The sequence below is a fragment of the Plutella xylostella genome, chromosome 14 (genome assembly GCF_932276165.1).
Source record: "Plutella xylostella chromosome 14, ilPluXylo3.1, whole genome shotgun sequence".
Lineage (NCBI taxonomy): Eukaryota > Metazoa > Arthropoda > Insecta > Lepidoptera > Plutellidae > Plutella > Plutella xylostella.
Window position 1 is genome coordinate 7,550,585 of NC_063994.1, and position 18,512 is coordinate 7,569,096.

The 18,512-nt window shown below is 36.5% G+C and overlaps 1 protein-coding gene across 1 annotated transcript in view; it reads right to left on the reverse strand.

Annotated features, from left to right (window-relative positions):
* LOC105383511 (AF4/FMR2 family member 1) overlaps positions 1-18,512 on the reverse strand; it is a 111,885-nt gene that overhangs the window by 90,031 nt on the left and 3,342 nt on the right. Inside the window, exons 2-3 of the mRNA XM_048625561.1 lie at positions 11,455-11,790; positions 7,443-7,620 (exon numbers count right to left, since the gene is read on the reverse strand). Of these exons, the coding sequence (XP_048481518.1) occupies positions 7,443-7,620; positions 11,455-11,510 (234 nt within the window). The 5' untranslated portion in view covers positions 11,511-11,790. The remainder of the gene's footprint in view (positions 1-7,442; positions 7,621-11,454; positions 11,791-18,512) is intronic.

The following is an 18,512-nucleotide window of genomic DNA, read 5'->3' on the forward strand; positions in this document are numbered from 1 at the left end:
CTCGAGGAGTCGACGACCCAGCGGCAAGTCAAAGCAGACGTGAGGACAGAGCACGGTATAAATAATATAATTCGCAGGAAATTGATAGCGATATAAGGTTATTTTCCTATGACACGACATATTTTCAGGGAAACCACGCCTTAGGGCGCTGCGTGGGATATGGTGTGTTCATAATTTATCGTGAACTAAAGATATCGGACGGGAGCTTCGATTCACATAGTGTTTCGAATTAATAGAACCTGTGGACCATTATAAAGACAAGATAACGTTCATCGTTTTTTTTTGGCGAGATCAAGAACGACTAAATGCGGTAGGCTTTAAGATAAGAGACGCGTTTAGCGATAAGGCTTTACTACACAACTGTATATAAGATATGTATAAAATTTCAGGTCATTCGTTGCAGTAAAGTCACATAATAAAAACCCATTATATGTATAATCTTTTGATATAAGTACAATGTTGTTTGTAAGACTATACTAGATATAAAGCTCTAGGTATAGCTATTAGCAGTAAGTGACAGTAAGTAAATTATTTAATTTTTAACAAATTTAAAGTAAGTCTTCAACATTATCGAAACTAATTTATCAATAAGTAGGTAAGAAATTTATGGGTCATATTTAAATGGCGCGATCAAAAGTATCTAAAGGGCTTCACAAGAAATTAATTACCTTCCAAGAGATTGAAATGCTGAAGAATTTTCCAGAATAAATTTAAAATGCTGTTTATTTTCTATGTCGGTGACGATAAAAATCTGGTCTTTTTAAATGATGTAACTTTTATCGGACACTTAATAAATTGCGAGTTAATTAATTACACGAAAACAAATATTTTTTCTTGACACAAATAATTATTTTGTAAGCTTGATTGCTTGTTTGAGGAAGGTTTATCCTAAACAATGTTCAAACATCTGCTTTTAATTATTTTGTATTAAATGACCGACAACCGGATGGCCAGCGGTTAATAACTGTGACTGTTGTTCCGAGAGTCCCAAACTGTATTCCCGGCCGAGGAGGTTTTTTTTAATGACAGATAGACTTCACATTAGTCTCGGGTGAGGATTGCAAGAAATTATAAGTAGGGTTTTTTGAAATAATACAGAAGACAATCAGCTTCGTAAGTTGCTATACACTTTTGTAAAACAAAACAATCATCAATGTTTGAATGAATTAACAGGGCTTATTAGCTCGACAATGTACAAAAGTAATATGAGGCTGACTCTACCTAAAAACATTAAATACGAATCGTAATTCAAACGTTATCGTAATTCCTAAAACTAATTTCGATAATAACTGATACTAAACCATCAATCACTGTACTACTCCCTAACCACGGAATATACAAATATTCTCAAGTGGACGAACAGGGGGGTGAGGCATGAGGCAGCCTGAAGCGGGGGGGGGGGAAGGAGCCTGAAGCGGGCGGAGGGGGTAATGAGGACGTCTAGACTAGGCTGCGAATATCACAGGCTATTTCACGTATTGTGGTTACATTTCGTAAGGATTTTTTTGATTATGCTCGAGTGATTTCACCATAATCTTTGGACAGTGTTTTTAGGTTATCTTTGTTTCTAAATATATCATATAAGCTTATTAATTCGGTCAACAAAGGCTGTTATAAATTCTCGCGTTTGCAGGTTTAATCTTTTCGAGTTATTCCAAGCATAGCTCTTTTCCTTCCCAGAATACTACTACATGAATAGAAGGATCAACCTACTCTTTCCTACGAGTTAAAATGCCTGCACTTAATGCTTCATATGTTTATACATTCTATACATACTGCATTATGTACCTATAGAATTTGTTACATACTATATTACCTATTGTATTGTGCTACACAAGTCTGCTAGTAGGTACCTATGTACTTACCACCGTACTTCACAATCCTTATCGCAACTCGTTGGTAGTAATGAATTATGAAAATAAACGACTCGTTCTTTATTTAAAATTAAACAGCGGCCATTAAAAAGGTTCTTTTTCTTTTTAAATTCGCCAGCTATTATGAAATCTATCCTCCTTTTGTTTTGTGCCAGTTGATTTATTACGGAGCAAAAAGTTTTTGTTTTAAGCTCAACTAACTAATACTGAGTGCGTAGGGTGAGTTTCTCCCGAGTGTTTTATTCCGTTGCCGCTTCAATTTATTTTGTGGACGAATGAGGGCGGTCAATTTGTCTTCCCACCTTTTCTTGCTATTTCATGAGATAAGTTGTTTGTACATAAATATAAGTAATCTCAAGCTAAAGTACAAAAAGCTATTGTAGTTTAATACTTTCAGTGCACTTAACTGAAGTTAGCAAATTATGAAAAAGTATGCCCGTAAACTATCCTGGTTTTGTCCTGTCCAGGACAAAATAGCCGGGGTCAAGTTGCGCAACAAAAGGGCCACGGATAACCCGCATTATTTATATACAATGACGCTCCCACCTACATCTATGAACCACGAGGCCATGAACTAATTCGCTCTACAATTTCTGAGACAGTGAATGAATCAGCGATACATCAAATTGATGCACTTAAGGCTGACACAGCCGTAACTGAGCCTTTAAACACGTGTACGAATAATAGCTCAATCTTGTTTGGAGAAACCCATACGACTGCATTTTATCAGCAGCCAGGTGGTTCTATGAAAAATAAAACAAGTTATAACCTGTATGGGGTGCACTTTCTTCAGTGAACTTCCTGGACGCAGGTCAATGTGTCTGACTATTCTTTTGATCATTCATGAATGAGCAATACCTATAGACCAAAAAACCAAGCAATAAAAGCAGATTATGAAAAACTAATGAAATTGTTATCAATATCACAGCCATTCGTGCAAAATGTCCGTAATTCACTTCAACGCAGCAATGTGCTTGTACAGTCAGAAAAAAGACAAGTATCCACCGCAGTGCTAACACTTTTATATGAAAATCTATACTGAATAATTATAGACGATTCGATGATTCCAGTACTCACTTAATAGAGCTTGTGTGTAATCAAATACATTTTCTTCAATACTTTTATCTTTTAGGATGAAACTGTATGCACACGAGATGCACAATTATCTCTTTCAGTTGACTGTACTTATGTTAATTGAATAAACTTTATTCTACACATTAGCAGACATTACACACACTCACGCAAGCGGTGTTGTTTTTCATTTATGTAACTGGTTCATTGAAAGACATTTGCTTTCTTATTATTGTTATGCTATCGGATAGCATTCCTACTGTTTTATAAATCACTGCGTTATTGTTCCACTGCAAGTTTAAGTAAACTTATGTTATGTGGTATGGACGCTATGCGTACAAAAACGTCAGTTTTTAATAGCTTTGAAAATTACATTCAAGCAAGTACCTATGTAGGTAGGTATATTCATATCGTAACTATGCTTTGTACTGTAAGTACTTACAATAACTACACATTTGTTTAAGATATCGATAACATTCATACTTAAGTCGCAAAGTTTACGTACAACGCATTTAGTAATTTACATCAATGGTTCTGCACTTGCTAATAACGTCCGCAATTGTAAAACACGTCGTTAAGTAATTTAATTGTAAAACAATAGAACATAAACTAACAGTGACTATTAGCCTACACCTACTGTGGCGCAGACGAAAGTTTCCTAAGAAGCATGCACGAACGCTCACTTCGCATGTCAAAGTGCACTATAACCCGTGTACTGTACCTATTTTAATAGTTCATATTAGTCTTTATAGTCCTAATGCACGTGCCACCTACTCCCACAACAGATATACCTGAGCATCCACCGACCGGCGAGTGTGGAGCTCCGAGAGAAGACTCCACGGCAACACAAGTAACACTTCAGCAGAGGTCTCGCTGGTCTGGACACGTGGCCAGTCTAGTCAGAGCTACCGTGAGACAGCCGGTGGAACTGAGGCAGTTGCGGCTGACAGGTCCGCCGTGGCTGGTGGCGGTAGCCAGCCAATGCCAGGACAGTTCGAGGTCATCGCTCACTCGGTGACGTTTATAATTGGCTTGCGCATTTTTCGACACAAATGGAAAATCGCTGTAGAAATTAACGCCTTGTTTGTAACTCCTATGTTTCCTTATCGCCTGGTACTGGCGCGCTGTTTACAAAGGCTACGTAAGAAACTTATTTTTTTATAGCTTGACGTCAAGGAATTCTAGCTCGCTTATCATGAAAGCGTGCTAATTTGTTTACACTCCGGCTGCCAAACATAATAATTGAATTTATCGTGAATTTAGAGCATAGTTCTCATGGAAAACTTAAGTAATAAGAATAAGCTAATGAGGAAGTATCACGAATTTACTATAAGTACACAATGGTTTTCTTTAAAATACTTGTTTAGACCTAATAACAATGAGAATACCGGCTCTAAGCAAGAAAAACTACGGTATTCCCAATGCCATCAGGTCGCCTTCTTTCAATTTTCCTCCGTGCAGAATACCTTTATCCAGCATTCACTTCAATATCAGCTATTCCAAACTATCCTGCCGCTCGAAATCCACACTTTCGTATCAACAATATTAGCAGGACATTAAAGCTATCATAACGAGTAGTCATGCGCCTACAAGTATACAAATACACAAGTACACAACTGGGCAGGCGGTAATAAACGTTGAAAAGCGGTAGCTTATCAAGCTGCACACTCGTTCGGCCTACTTCCACTGCGTATCACTGTTCAACGGGGAACAGTACTTATTCTCTACATACATATAAACCAGCTTTACAAATAATAAATAAAAGTAATAAAACCAGTACCAATAGGTGTTATTGAGATGTAATTCGGCGTTTACTAAGCCTTTATCTATGACTTTTGTCTTTTAGCATTCATTGGATTTAGGAGATACTGTTAAATACCACAGACCTTTTGCTATTGACTTATTTATATCTCTAAGTTTTTCCTCATACAATAAATAAAGAGCAGCGATTATACACTGGAAAAACGGTAACTGTACCTTCCTTGCACTGTCCGTACAACTGTGACTGTGCATACGTACGTAGTTGCAATGGCGCTTCCAATGCTCTCAGAATATATGCACGCGTAGCCACTATTGTATACTGAGAAGCACACTATAATTATGCAATCTACGTGGGTACAAACGAGTGGCTTTTCCACTTGAATACTGAAACGGTTAAGGAAATGCAATGATAAATAGCTATTTTGTCATTTTATGGGTCTGTATTTTGCCAGCTACAATTACTGAATAATTATACATGAAAATCGTCTTGAAAATCTAGTAGCAGTACCTAGTCATAAAAGTATTGATTTTGGCTACCCAAAAAAGTCATTTAGGTACGTAAAAACAGCTAATAAGAAACTAGTTTTGTTGAAAAGATGGAGTTACCTTGGCTTCTTACTTGAGCACAAGGTTACGTTTCAATGTCATGTTTTATGCACTACGTTATTTTACTATTGCGAGTTACTGTTACGTGCAATTTATTCATGGTAAATGTGATAGTGATAAATAATGGTAATTAATGTACTTTTTATGTATGGTAAATGTGAAAGTACAAAATTATATCCTCCTTATTTTTGTTTTTTATTTTTTTACCTTTTTCGATCTTACTGGTTAAGTTGATTCCGCTAGATTTTAATAAGTATACAGTATTTACATGCATTTCTATTTAAACCAACATTTGAATTGAACGCTTATGAATGGAACTATAAATCTGAATCTATTTTTACAAAGCTTTAAAAAGCAAGGTATAATACGTCCGCCATTTCGCTTATCAGCTTGGCTATTTATAACATATTATCTGAATGATAAGGGCGCAATAATTTCAACACTTTTGCATATCTCAGCTCGGTTAGCCGTGGGGTCGATGCCCCTTGTCTAACTAAGTTCAGGGACCTATCACTGGAGGGCTTAGCAAATCAATATGTGTCGCAAACTGTTGGGCTGAAACCTACTTGTTGCTTTACAAGTCCGGGTGGAAAAATTTGCACGTCTTGCCTTTTGTCTCACTCACACTTAGGTACATTGCTCACATTGGTTACAACATGAATTGCAACTGACCAAAGATATTATCTGACACACTGAGAATGTGGTAATTTTACAGGATATACTGATGCACACATTATCTATGGAAAAATAAAGATAGTTTGCAATAAAAAAATTAATATTTCGGTTCAGCTATCCAATAAGGCTTTTGACCAAATAATTATACTACATTCGCAAGGATAAATAATAATAGGTTCATTTTCAAAACATTACAACCGCAATGACTACAATCCTCAACCAAGCACCGAACAAACTAACTTTCCACTCGAAAAACCTAAGCACAATTCCACATTCCCAACTAGCGAAACGCAGTATATTTGATCCTTTTCAGTGGTGGCTCATTTGTATGCATTATAGCAGGCGAGCCGCCCATCGCCGCGCACACTACGGATCCGGGGGATAATCTCCATTCCCCATCTTTTTTGTGGAAGAAAGTAGTTTTTTATGTATTCCATTTTTTATGAACGATTGTTGGAGATCACAAACAACAAAGCGTATGGGTGGATCGGAAGTTTAAAACACTGGTAAAGTAGAAATCTTGTAAGCTGTTATAATGACGAGAACCAAATAAACATCACTATGCGTAAAATGGAGATATTTCTGCAATAAGTAAAGCTTAAAATCCTGGAACGCGTATTGTGACAGAGAAGCGTAAGTGACGGAAAAGCACTCCTTGTAAAAGCCAACATTTCTTCATCTTAATGAGTAATCTGCTCGTTTTATTTTAACTGCAATACAACATTATTCCGAGCTCAACATTTCAAAAAAAGGTCAAGATGTTCTGAAGGGGAAAAGATTACCTGAGTGAAATTAATGAATTTGATTAAAGTGGGGATAAAGATTTAATTTGTTTGAAATAAGTTGTATTCATAAAGGAATCAAGTTAGATATTCTGTAAAAGGCGGGACTGCTCATTTTGAAGCACTATTTCTTTCGGGATTTTCGAGTTTAGAAAATTAACGTTTTCCAGTGTACCTACCTACAGGTGCATTGACCAGCGCGTATATTGTCTATACTGACTGTTGTGTTGAGGGATAGGATTCGAGTCCCAGCTGGGTAGGTTTAAACACAAACATATTGGATGCTAAATATTTGTATAGTGTGATATCTCAACATGTGTATATATTTGAAGTGATCATGAGGATAACCAGTCGCTCTTGGAGGTGGCCTATGTCCTGCAACTGATCTTCTACATAAGAGGTCGCATGATTTTACGAGAACACCCTCGAAAAAACCACTAGGCAAAGAAATCTAACCCGCTTTCAGTAGAAATGTCAGAGAAGTCAGGTTTCTGTGCAGGCAACTAACTGTACATAACTCACTCTTGAAACAAAAGCTTCAAGCGATAAGACCTTAATTTTTGCACTTCTTAGTATTATAATTTATGTAACTTATTTTCTTTTTGTATGCAAATAAAAAATATTCCATCTATCTAACTAATATATAACTACATAATATATCTATGTAACTAACCTTGACCGGCGCCGGGAACAGAGCGGACGCGTCGGGCTCGGGCGCCTGCGACTGCGACATCTGGTGCGCGCGCGCCTGCCGCTCGCGCTCGCGCTCCCGTTCGCGCTCGCGCCCGCCCCACGCGCCCGCGCCGCCCGCCGCCGAGCCGCCGCCCCCGCCGCCCGCCCACTTGTCGTAACTGGAAAGAATGAGAAATGTCGGGTTAGGTTCGGCTGCAGCAACGTTTACATAGTTAAGGTGGCGGGAAAAATCTGGATGAGATCAACCCAGATACACGATACAGAGAACATGTACATTAAACATATTATTTGAAAGTGTTAAAAAAGGTTAGGTAAGCTGAAAGATGCTGACTTAGGAGGTCAACCAGAAAAACTTTTCAAACTTCGCGGCTTTCTGTACCGCTCTTGCAACATCCTTTATACATACATATCATCATCATAATCATCATCATCATAGTAACAGTCCACAGCTTGACACAGGCCTCTCCCAAGCAGTGCCACAAAGGTATGTCCTCAGTCTTCCTCATATAACTACTACCGACTTCTTATCGAAGATGGTTTAAATGTAAAGTAGAACATACATAATATGTAGCATATTTTCAGTATAATATCTGTAGTGTATCTTATTCCCCTTTTAACACATAAAGAGTGTTAAAAAGGCCAATAACGAAGCAATAGACAATACAAATAATAACAAACGCAGTTTATTTATCGACACGGCCACATGAAACTGACAACTAATAACAGATAGGTTGCGAGACTATTAATAGTGTACAGTTAAGCACACACGGCGGAATTCAATTAAAAATAAACCGAAAATAGTTCATGTCCATAGGTGGTGCGCGCTCCAGTAAATAACAGGTCAAGCGTGAATCGCGTTTTAATACTTCCGGAAATGTTAAAAATATATTTTTTTATAGAATTAGTGGCCATCAACACCACCTAACGTATTTCGTTTGTAGTTATCGGCGTTGAGCAAACCAAACTCATCCATCGCGATCTCGACTGAGCTAAGTTAAAAAAAATAACACAGAAAACCTCTGTTATTCGGTCGGAGGATAAAACGTTCGAAACTTAATAATAAATGTCTGAAATAAATCCTCCTGTTTATATTCTATTCACATGCTAGTACGAAATACTCGTTAACTTTAATGTGCTATAAAACCTCTTCTCATCTTTTTCCAACAAATTATCAAGCGGTGCAATTTAAAATAGCCTTTAAGAAGTTTAGTGCAGTTTCATTACAAATCGGTTATTATAGTGTAGCGGCGGCGGCACCCTGTCAACTTTAATAATTAATAGTGTACCTAAAAACGCGAGCTACTGTACTATACTTACAGGATGACTTCCTTCGACACATGGAGTTTTGGGGTGAAAGAGGAGGTAATTTTACGCGTCTACCTTTCGCCATCGTACGCCACAGACGCATCGCATTCAGTATTCTTTCTATAGAAATTCACAAAGTGCGTCCACTTCATCGGCATTGCCGACGATGTTTCGATGCTCACCTTTAGGAAACTTTAATCGTTGAAATATTCGTGAAACTAAGAATTATAAGAATTATATTCCTTATACAAAATAGTCAAGAGACCTAGGCGAGCTTTAATAACATATTCGTATTTTTTTCTTTGGAAATAAGTTGCTTAGTGCACCGAATATGCAGTTATAAAGTTGTATAACATAAATAGGCAGTACTATATAGGTATTAGTAATAAAATCATGTCTCGGTGCAGTAAATAAGCAATTAATTGAGACAGATTCAATTTTCTACTAAAAACATCGATTCAATTTATGTCTTTATTTATGTTTACGATTCAATAATTACTTTATTTTGCTACTTTGATATTCGATGGTGTTTCAATATCAATCACGCCTAATAAGCTAAATTGAGACGAAGTCAGTAATGACTCTGTTGCTATGGAATGAAATCTATAAAACTGTACAGCATTTTTTGAGTGGCCGAGAATTCCCATATATACGCGGTAGGCTAATAGTTAAATTGCTGCATAAACCACGCCATAATACATAAAACTCTAACACAATAAACATCTACCGATTCAGGAATTTTGCAAGAAGTTTAATTTTAATTATATTCATATTGTAAGAGTTAAGCTATTTCCAGACACTCTTGACTGCCTTAGTACAGTAAGCAAAAGAGTTAAGTGAGAGTACCCTTAAGTGTACCTATTAAGTTCAAACAACAGCACTGGGGGTATACATATTTTTTTGCTGACGGTACCTACATACTCAAAATGGCGTCAATAATTTAACACCAAACGTGGCAACTTTGATTGTATTAACCGTAGCCTTCCGCTCCTCCAATATTATATGTAAATGATAGGGTGTCAGTGTGTGTACCTGCCACCTCTATTTAAACGACATCCTGAGACTGGGACGTCTGTTAATTAATTAAATAATTAATAATAACGAGATCATTTCACATCATACTATGGTGTTTTAAATATGTACTAGTTCTGTCTTAGTTTAAATATGGCACATTTCAATCTCGATATATTTCAATATCATCATCAATCATCATCAAATCAATGAAACATTAGCAATCAACAAAATTTAAACAGCATCGCTTACCTGTCAAACATATACTTATATCAGATCCATGAAAGTTATGACAGTTTTGACAGATAAGCAATGCTGCTAAAAGATTGATAATTAGTAATGTACAGTAGCAGCAATCGTTATTTAATTTAATTAATTATATGAAACCAATTTACAATACTCTTAATTTGCACCAAGGACAGAACAATGCAATATGGAATAAACTTAAAAATAGAAACTGTAGGTACAAAAGGCGGCCTTATAGCTTATATCAATCTCTACTTTGACCAGATAACCATTGGATGGAAGAAAATCAAAAATGCTTTAGAGGTATCCGTGGTAGAAGCAATAATATACTTCTTAAAAACTTTATAAACTAAATAGAAAAAAATTAAACTATTATTCTAGATTCCTAGAAATAATTCCGAGTAAAATACAACATGTTTATCTTACAAAGAAACACTTTAAGCGCAGTCGCCCTCTTCAATCGACAGTTAAACGCCACTTTATACCGACTGTGTAACATAAAACTCGCTTTGATGAAAATCTTCAATAAAGTTTCTATTATGAAGGTAGTTGCATGAATTGACAGCATCTTGACGGCCACTTAACGTGGAGCAACAATATTTTAATACAAACTAGATGGAGCGTCAGTACAAAAAAAACGTCTCGATAAAAAATTACATGCCACTTAACTTCTACTATTGAGCTCTTATGTTGAATCAGTTCGTTTAGAAGATTTGTGACAATATTCATTGGTACAATGATTGTCATTAAGTTGAATTTAAAATGGTTTGATAGTAAACACAATGAGGTCAGTTTTTTGCTTGGATTATGAATGCAACACTCCATCTTGTCCGTTTATCATTAATCTAAGACGTGGAGAAAAAACAATGTATTGCGAACAAATGAAGTTACGCTCTCATACACAGTAGAATATGTCGTTGGGCCAAAGTGGAGCACTTATTGGGTAATAGAATACAATAATGCTCTCGCTTTCACTAAGCTATTCGATTACTTTTATAAAAACACGCGGAAATCTCCTTAGAGATTGGAAGCCGTATCTTTTGAGTAAGGTTTCGAAGTGAAATATTAATTTACGAAATTTCTCATTTACCTCAGAATTGCCTATAGGAATTTTTAATATGATTTTAAAGTCCTCCGTTTAAATTCGCTGCAGTGAGGAGTGGAAGTGTCCGTAAATCATCTTGGATACATTCTTTATATTGACTAAAAGTTTCAAGATTTGAATAGAGAAATACATTAATAAACATTTATTATGAAGTATCTAAGGCTGACCACAGAGGGGCTGCATCGCGACTGCGTGCAGTTGCATGCGGTTGTTGCCGTTCGTCTGATTTTACCCTTACAGCGGAAATATAGACTACAAACAAGGCGGTTTCATCGCTAAAAGGGCTGGCTCTATTTTACCACCTCAAGGTTCTGTTCCAACTTACCCAACAGCCCCGTTAAGGGGAGTCACGACTCCTGGCCGCTCGTAGCACATATGCATGCCCGCGCGTGGAGCCTCGCGGCCCGACGAGCCCCGACCACCCGGCGGATTCACCGTAAAACTCACTTTGATCTCACTTCACTCGGGTCTCACTCGTGTATCACTTAATCCACACCACGCGAGAACATGGTTGTGGGTTCACTGGGAAGTTAGCTTTTGTTTTTGTTGCGTTATTGAGTAGCGCTGTCGTGAGGGTAGTTTGTTTAAATTGCTTGTATAGGCTGGTTTGTATCTGAGTTCGTGCAGTTTAAATTTAGGTCTCTCTATGATGTAGGTGTAACTGAAAGTATTCAGTAATAAAATATTTAATTACTTAATCATAGAGACACCTAGTTCAGGTGCAAACAAAACTATACTTATTGCAAGACACACTCGATTGCAGAAGGATTTATCTGCCACAGAAACGCCGCCGGTTGCCGAATTTAAGGCTGTCACTAAAGCTGGAAGAAAATCAGAATCTGTCAAATCTAGTGAGGGGGGGTTGAGGTATGCGGGGCGTTCTACGGACAATGACATGAAATTTTAACATAGTACTCGAAAACATAAAAGTGAAGACATGCCACTTTGTTAAAAATATACTAAGTAAGTAATATTGTTTTGTGATACGAAAATATTTATTTTTATTTGAAAGTATTTTTAATATTTAATAATTAATTATATATAAAGTCGTACCCGTGCCGATATTTATACAGGTTGTTGCAAAAAGGGTTTAATACTATGCCGAAACCTACGTGTGCAGCATGTTATTGATGTTATTTCTAAGCCAGGAAATGAAATCAGAATGTAAAAAAATCGCGAAAATTTTAATAGTTCAGGGTGTTGTATTAAACTCTGCCCCCGTGTAATAAAAAAAGTATAGTTAGCCGAAAGGGCGTTACTCAGGCGTCACTCTGAAAAACTTTTATCCAACGTAATTTTTTATATTCATGAAAAAAACGCTTCTTCATATAATTTTTTTTTGGTCACGTGACCTTTTAGTTAGACGACCTGTTTTTTTTTGGTGTTTCAAAAGCAGAACAGTAGTTTGCAGAATTCTGCATATACAGGGTGTCACAAAAGGTTACGTAGCTGGCAAAGGGATATGGGGAGGTCACCAGAAAAATAATAACATGTAAGTACCCCCGCAAGGGAGTACATTAGTACAAGGCGAGAGTGTGTATTTTTTTTTTTAAGTACTTATGTGTATTTGGGATATGATAGAAATAATATTTTTGTTTCTTAAAAAACAAAAAATGTACACCTTGCTGCGCTCTTTTGCTCACTGTAAGTACACCTACAAATATTGCTGTATTAAAAAAAACGGTTTTGTTATAACGATTATAAAAAAAAGTTATTTTCATGTCAAGGAGTCATTTACCTAATTACGATTTCACTCAACAGCAGGTGAACTGAAAAAATAAGTTCTAGTTCTATCATCACTTTAGATCGCAAACATTGTAACTCCACTTTTCTCGGCGAAAAGTACTCTTTGGTGTCAATAGAAACGTTTTTTGAATTCACATGTTTTCCTCTTTATTCGAAAAAAAAAAACTGTATTCCGCATTTTACCATTTGTTTTCCTCTAAACCCCAAACCGTGATTTTTAAACAAGAAAACTTAGTAATTATACCCTTTATTCTCATATACAACGTGCGATGTAGGCGAACGTGAACGAAAACTATGCAATAAGCCTTTGTTTTTATTACTACTTTAGTAAATTACAATAACATACTCAACAATGTAATTTTTTTTTTGCAATGTTATGTTGTTAAATTAAGATCTAATATTTTATTAACATGAAGTTACTTTCAACTTTTTTTTGCATCTATCCGTCGAATCACAGCATGACGGCTGCTGCAGCTTCCTGCTGTCCTGTCCTCCAACCAATCCCACCAGTACTGCAGGTTGCGTCGAATACGAGCCATTCTCTTCGACTTGACAAGACAGGTGCTCCCGGAAGGATCATAGATCGCACGGAACCCGTACCGTATAGAGGCAACGGACTCCTTTGCAACAGCCCCCCAGATTCGGAAGTAGCCCATGCACTGCATGGCGAGCACAGCTGCAGCAATTTTTTCGTAATGAATCATTGGGATGTCATCCCCGAAGGAGGCTCTCAGCCTACCTCACGACCTGTGTGACATTAGAAAAATGCACTGTGCTAACGCCGTTGCGAGCTTGATTTGCAGGACCGCGTTGTATGCCAAGTTCCACAGCAGAGGGGTCCAAGACCTACCGCTGTGGAACTCCGCAACTGAACTTCTTCAGTGAAAACAAACCCTCTCTTTTCGCATCCTTAATGTACTTGTTAGACACGTATGACCTCTGTCAATTTTCTGCAGATAAGAAGACAAGTGATGGTATACAAGAGCCGCCCTAAAGGTTCGCCCTCTAGGGGATAGAGTTGAACGCGGTTACTATTTTTAAGCAAACAGCCAGCGCAACAACTCGCCCGTGGTTCTTATCCTGCTCCGACAGTGAACGAACGCAAAGTATTGTACCCACTATTCGAATCCGCATTTCGGATGCCAAACTGACTGTCCGAAAGGTCGAAACCGTACCACCACAGAGGTATGACTCGTTCGAAGAGCTTATCAGGCTCTTACAGCAATCAGATGTGTCGGTACACTGAAAGATAATCTACAGGCCTGCTTTATTTATTTAGGAGCACTAATGGCCTCCTTTCAGTCATTGAGTCACTGGCACTCAGGCTGCGGTTGAACAGGAAGATAGACTGTCTAAACAAATCATTTTTAGGCTAGTTAAAAAAAACTTTAGGTGGGTAGTATGCCAACTAGAACTACAAATAAAACAGTATTTTTGTCTCCTCTAAAATTTGGTCACGAGGAGTTACGATGATTACGATCTAAGGTGACGCTGACGATATTTTATACAAGGTATTGAAAAAAGGGTATAAAGCTTAGCCAAAAGTGGATTTAGGTGCCATTCTGATCCACTTTTCTTCTACAATTTTGAAAATTCACGTAACAAAACCTTTTACATAGAAACTTATTCGATCACGTGACTTTTTACTATAGAGACCGAATTTATTTTTCGAGAATTTCCAAAACTTGGAGAACAAAAGTTGTTCAGAATAACCCCTGAGTCAAACCCTTTCGGCACAGTATACCCTTTTTGCAACATCCTGTATAGGTAATATCAGGTTTATAAAAGACCTGGGCCTGTAGAGTGAGACTCGGCATGGGGAGTCATAATTTATAGATCTTTTAGGTTGCAGTGGCGAATGGGCACTGGTAGCCCTGCCCTTTTCTATAACTATAACTATAGGTAATTTTATGGCAATTTAAAAATGGTATAACATTTATCTATTTGAAAAAATCATTAAAAATATACATTACCTATCACCCTAATTTAAAAAAAAAATTCAGCCCTTACTTTAAACTTATAACACCCCTCTATTTCCTTCAGGGGTTAAAAAACCTGTGTATTTAATATTTTCTTATGAGTTTTTTTTTAAAAACTAGGCTCTTACATAGTTGTACATAATATTATGCGGTATTTTATTCCACTTGTAACGCATAAAATTCATAGCTACAGTAAACATTTCATTTTTTTCATGGCGAGATACAGTCGCACTTAACCGCTTTTTTGCAAAGCTTGTTAAATAGATTTAAAAAATTATGTAAATTTTAGATCTTCAATTTTTAAAAATACTTACTTATTTTTAACAACCTGTAGTGTACAGACTACCACATCTTAAAATATATATATTTTTAATTAACTACGGTTTTTGGTTTCAAATAAAACAAATTATGAACTTACTTTTCAACACCCTGTATATTGTGTAGCTTACCTACCATACACAACCGTTAAAATAAAATAAATTACCCCTCAGAATATAAACAGGCTCGCGCTTTGGCATACTGCATTGACCGTATAGTTCTTATTCGGAGAATCTAATAAGTGTCATTATGTGCAATGTTTACCTTTATCTATGCATCTGTAACTCTATAGTAAAAAATGTAAACAAATCGAAAAGGCGAAATGTTTTCTAAGAATTTTCGGCTTTTCTGCATCTAAAATGATTAGAAAATTAACTTTCCATAGCAAATGCATATGTATTATAATACTTGTAGTCATAATTTGTTGATTTAATCAGTTTTTGTGAAATATTTGATAAAAAATAAAATGGCGTGGGTATCGCTCCTAACAGGCCGCCACCAGGGCGACGACTGAAGAAATCTGAAATCTGTCACGGTGTCATCATTTTTAAACCGGAATTTATTAGTTTTTTGCAAAAAAAGTTGACTTCTGGTCCATTAAATCCAACTCTTTAAGGTAACTTTGTTAAGAATTTAATTACCTACACATACATATAAGATTCCATGAAAATGGGCCCTCTGATTTCGAGGGTTTTTTCATAATAAGTCAAAAAATGGCAAAAGACATGGTGTGTTTGCAATTTTTTTTAACATACTTATTATAATCCTGCACCAATTTATAAGCAACTAACATGTTCAGTATACCCTCTGCTTCAATATATATTTTTATCAATGTGATAGAAGCCACCGTTTTTCCAATCTAATCAAGTATATCAAGCCGACTTTAGCATTTTAGCTTTAGGGATCCCCTTAAGAAAGTAGAGAGAGAAAGACATGTGTGTACGGAAAAACTTTTTGAGTTGACGCGAAGTATTGCGAAGGTCGTGGAGAAATCTAGAACAAATTTATATTCAAAACTACAGCTCCGAAGTACTTATCGCCACCACAACTTATCATACTACAACCTTGTTACAAATGCATCGTTTTCATGAATACATTGCGACATATTTAAAATTGTAATAAAATAATATTAAATATTCATCCTCACAATGGAGCTATTGTTTGATTTATCCTACAGTTTATTTTGAACTTTTGAAGCGTTAAACTCTATAAATTATTGTTTTACAGAAATACCACACCGCTTATAAATAATTCAAATCGACAATACTCGTTGGCAGTATGATTTTGTATAATGAATGACTGATAACTATATACAGATAAAACTTTTTGTTTCGTTCCGCTAACTATACCTACTATTACATAAAACATTGTATTTACCCGCTTAGGATGGGTATTGTAAGCCACGGGAGTAAATAATATTTCATTACTCAACAACCTCAAAAGCATCACGATAGGATCTTGACTAGAGCAGCCTTGATCTGTAGCTCCTAACAGCGGTAACCGCCCAGTATTGCAGCATCATAAACTAACCCAAAGGGCCGACCGACATAAACCTAGTTTAATTGTCTAGAACTCTGTGCAAACTACGGTTACGACTGAAAACAATACGTTATTGAAGATCCTATTACGATTGGCTCCATCTCGAGTGTAGTTAGTGACGTCACACCGCCGTGAAAGCGGTGACAACGAGTATCGATCTAACTTGATACAATGTACTTTCTAATAAAACGTCCTAACTTCGCAAATTAAGTTTCGAATCCACGGCCAACTGGTTTACTCTGGAGTTAGCAAGTTTGGGTATCAGAGGTTAATGTTTCGCTCGCAAATAAACTGGAGCTCTTGAAATACTGTAAGTAGTAGTGACCAGAAGGAATTAAAGTAGCTAATTTTGCTCAGTGATAAATTTATTAGCGCTGAGTAAATAAAAACAGCCAGCGCAAAGAGCTGTTAGTTACTTTTGCAAGCAAATACTGAAATTAAGAACACAGATTACCAGTACTTTTCCCGCGCAAACTAATGATTAATTACGGTGTGTTTACAGAAATTCCAGCTTTTTCCCTTTTCAAGCGTTGGACCCAACGTTGGCTCGCTGGGTAAACAAAGTCTTGTGTTTGTAAGCTGAAGGTCGCACAGGCTTTGTGTAACTGAAGCATTTGTTTCGAAGTTACAAGAAATATTGTGCTTTTAGAATAGATACTCCTCGATTAATACCTTAGCGATAATTTTCACATTTATTTCATCTCGTTATTAGACTGTAACTATAGGTATTGACAGCAACTTATAGTGATCCTGTTCCACCATAGATATCATGAAGTTCCTCGGAAGAATCGATAAATTGCATACGAGCTGAGCTGAGGTAAGTTCGGCCCGTTTGGCCGGCTTCATAAGACTTATCTAGCAGTGAAATAGAACCTAGTAGTAATCTGTTGTGTTATAAATATAATGACATAATTTCTCTCATTTAAAATTAAAATTTCTACTATATTGAAAATATCCCTAATTATTCTTTATAATATATATTTTCCCTATTTACGACAACAATATCGGTAGAAAATGGCGACCGTCATGAAACCGCGCGCTAAACGGCCGGTGTTGCCAGACCGCCGCGTACAAACACAACCAAAAAGGTTTCATTATGGACACGCTGCGTAAATAGGTTGCGATGCCTCTCTCATCTCACGCCTATTATGTAAGGGTAGGAACCACGGGGAACTAGAAATGTGCATCAGGTGTGTAATTGTGTCTATTAATTATTTAATTAAAAAACGCATGATTGTCGATTTATTACTTTGTATGCACAAGGGCAGGCTATTGTTGGTTAAAAACTGCCTAAACCTATAGGTATGTGTCGCAATATATTATTTATTATTATATCTCCATTAGAAACATTATTTTAATTATTGCAATATTTGTATTTTTTTTATATTTCTTTCTTATTGATTAATAACAACGATGAATAATTAAATATCTAAACAGAGTTAAATTTAAACAACAAGTCATGCTAGTTTCATACACATTTACTATTAAACATAGTCTATTTTTTTAGGGTAAAGCTACCTTATTTCGGCACACAGTCCTAAAGGGCCATTAGATGCATGTTTGGCCCCATGATTGATTGCTGTTTCACGCGGGTCTGTACAACACAATACCGCCGATTTCCAGAGGGACTTTATATCTATACAGACACACATAGTAGGTATAGGCCTACAAATATTTATTACAGCAGAATGCTTCTTGACGGAGTATATTGCCGATTAGTTTAGATTTTGCGCAAGAATATTATTTTTTCCTATGATATTATAATTAAGTTGAGTCTTTGTCATCTCGGCGCCATGGATCC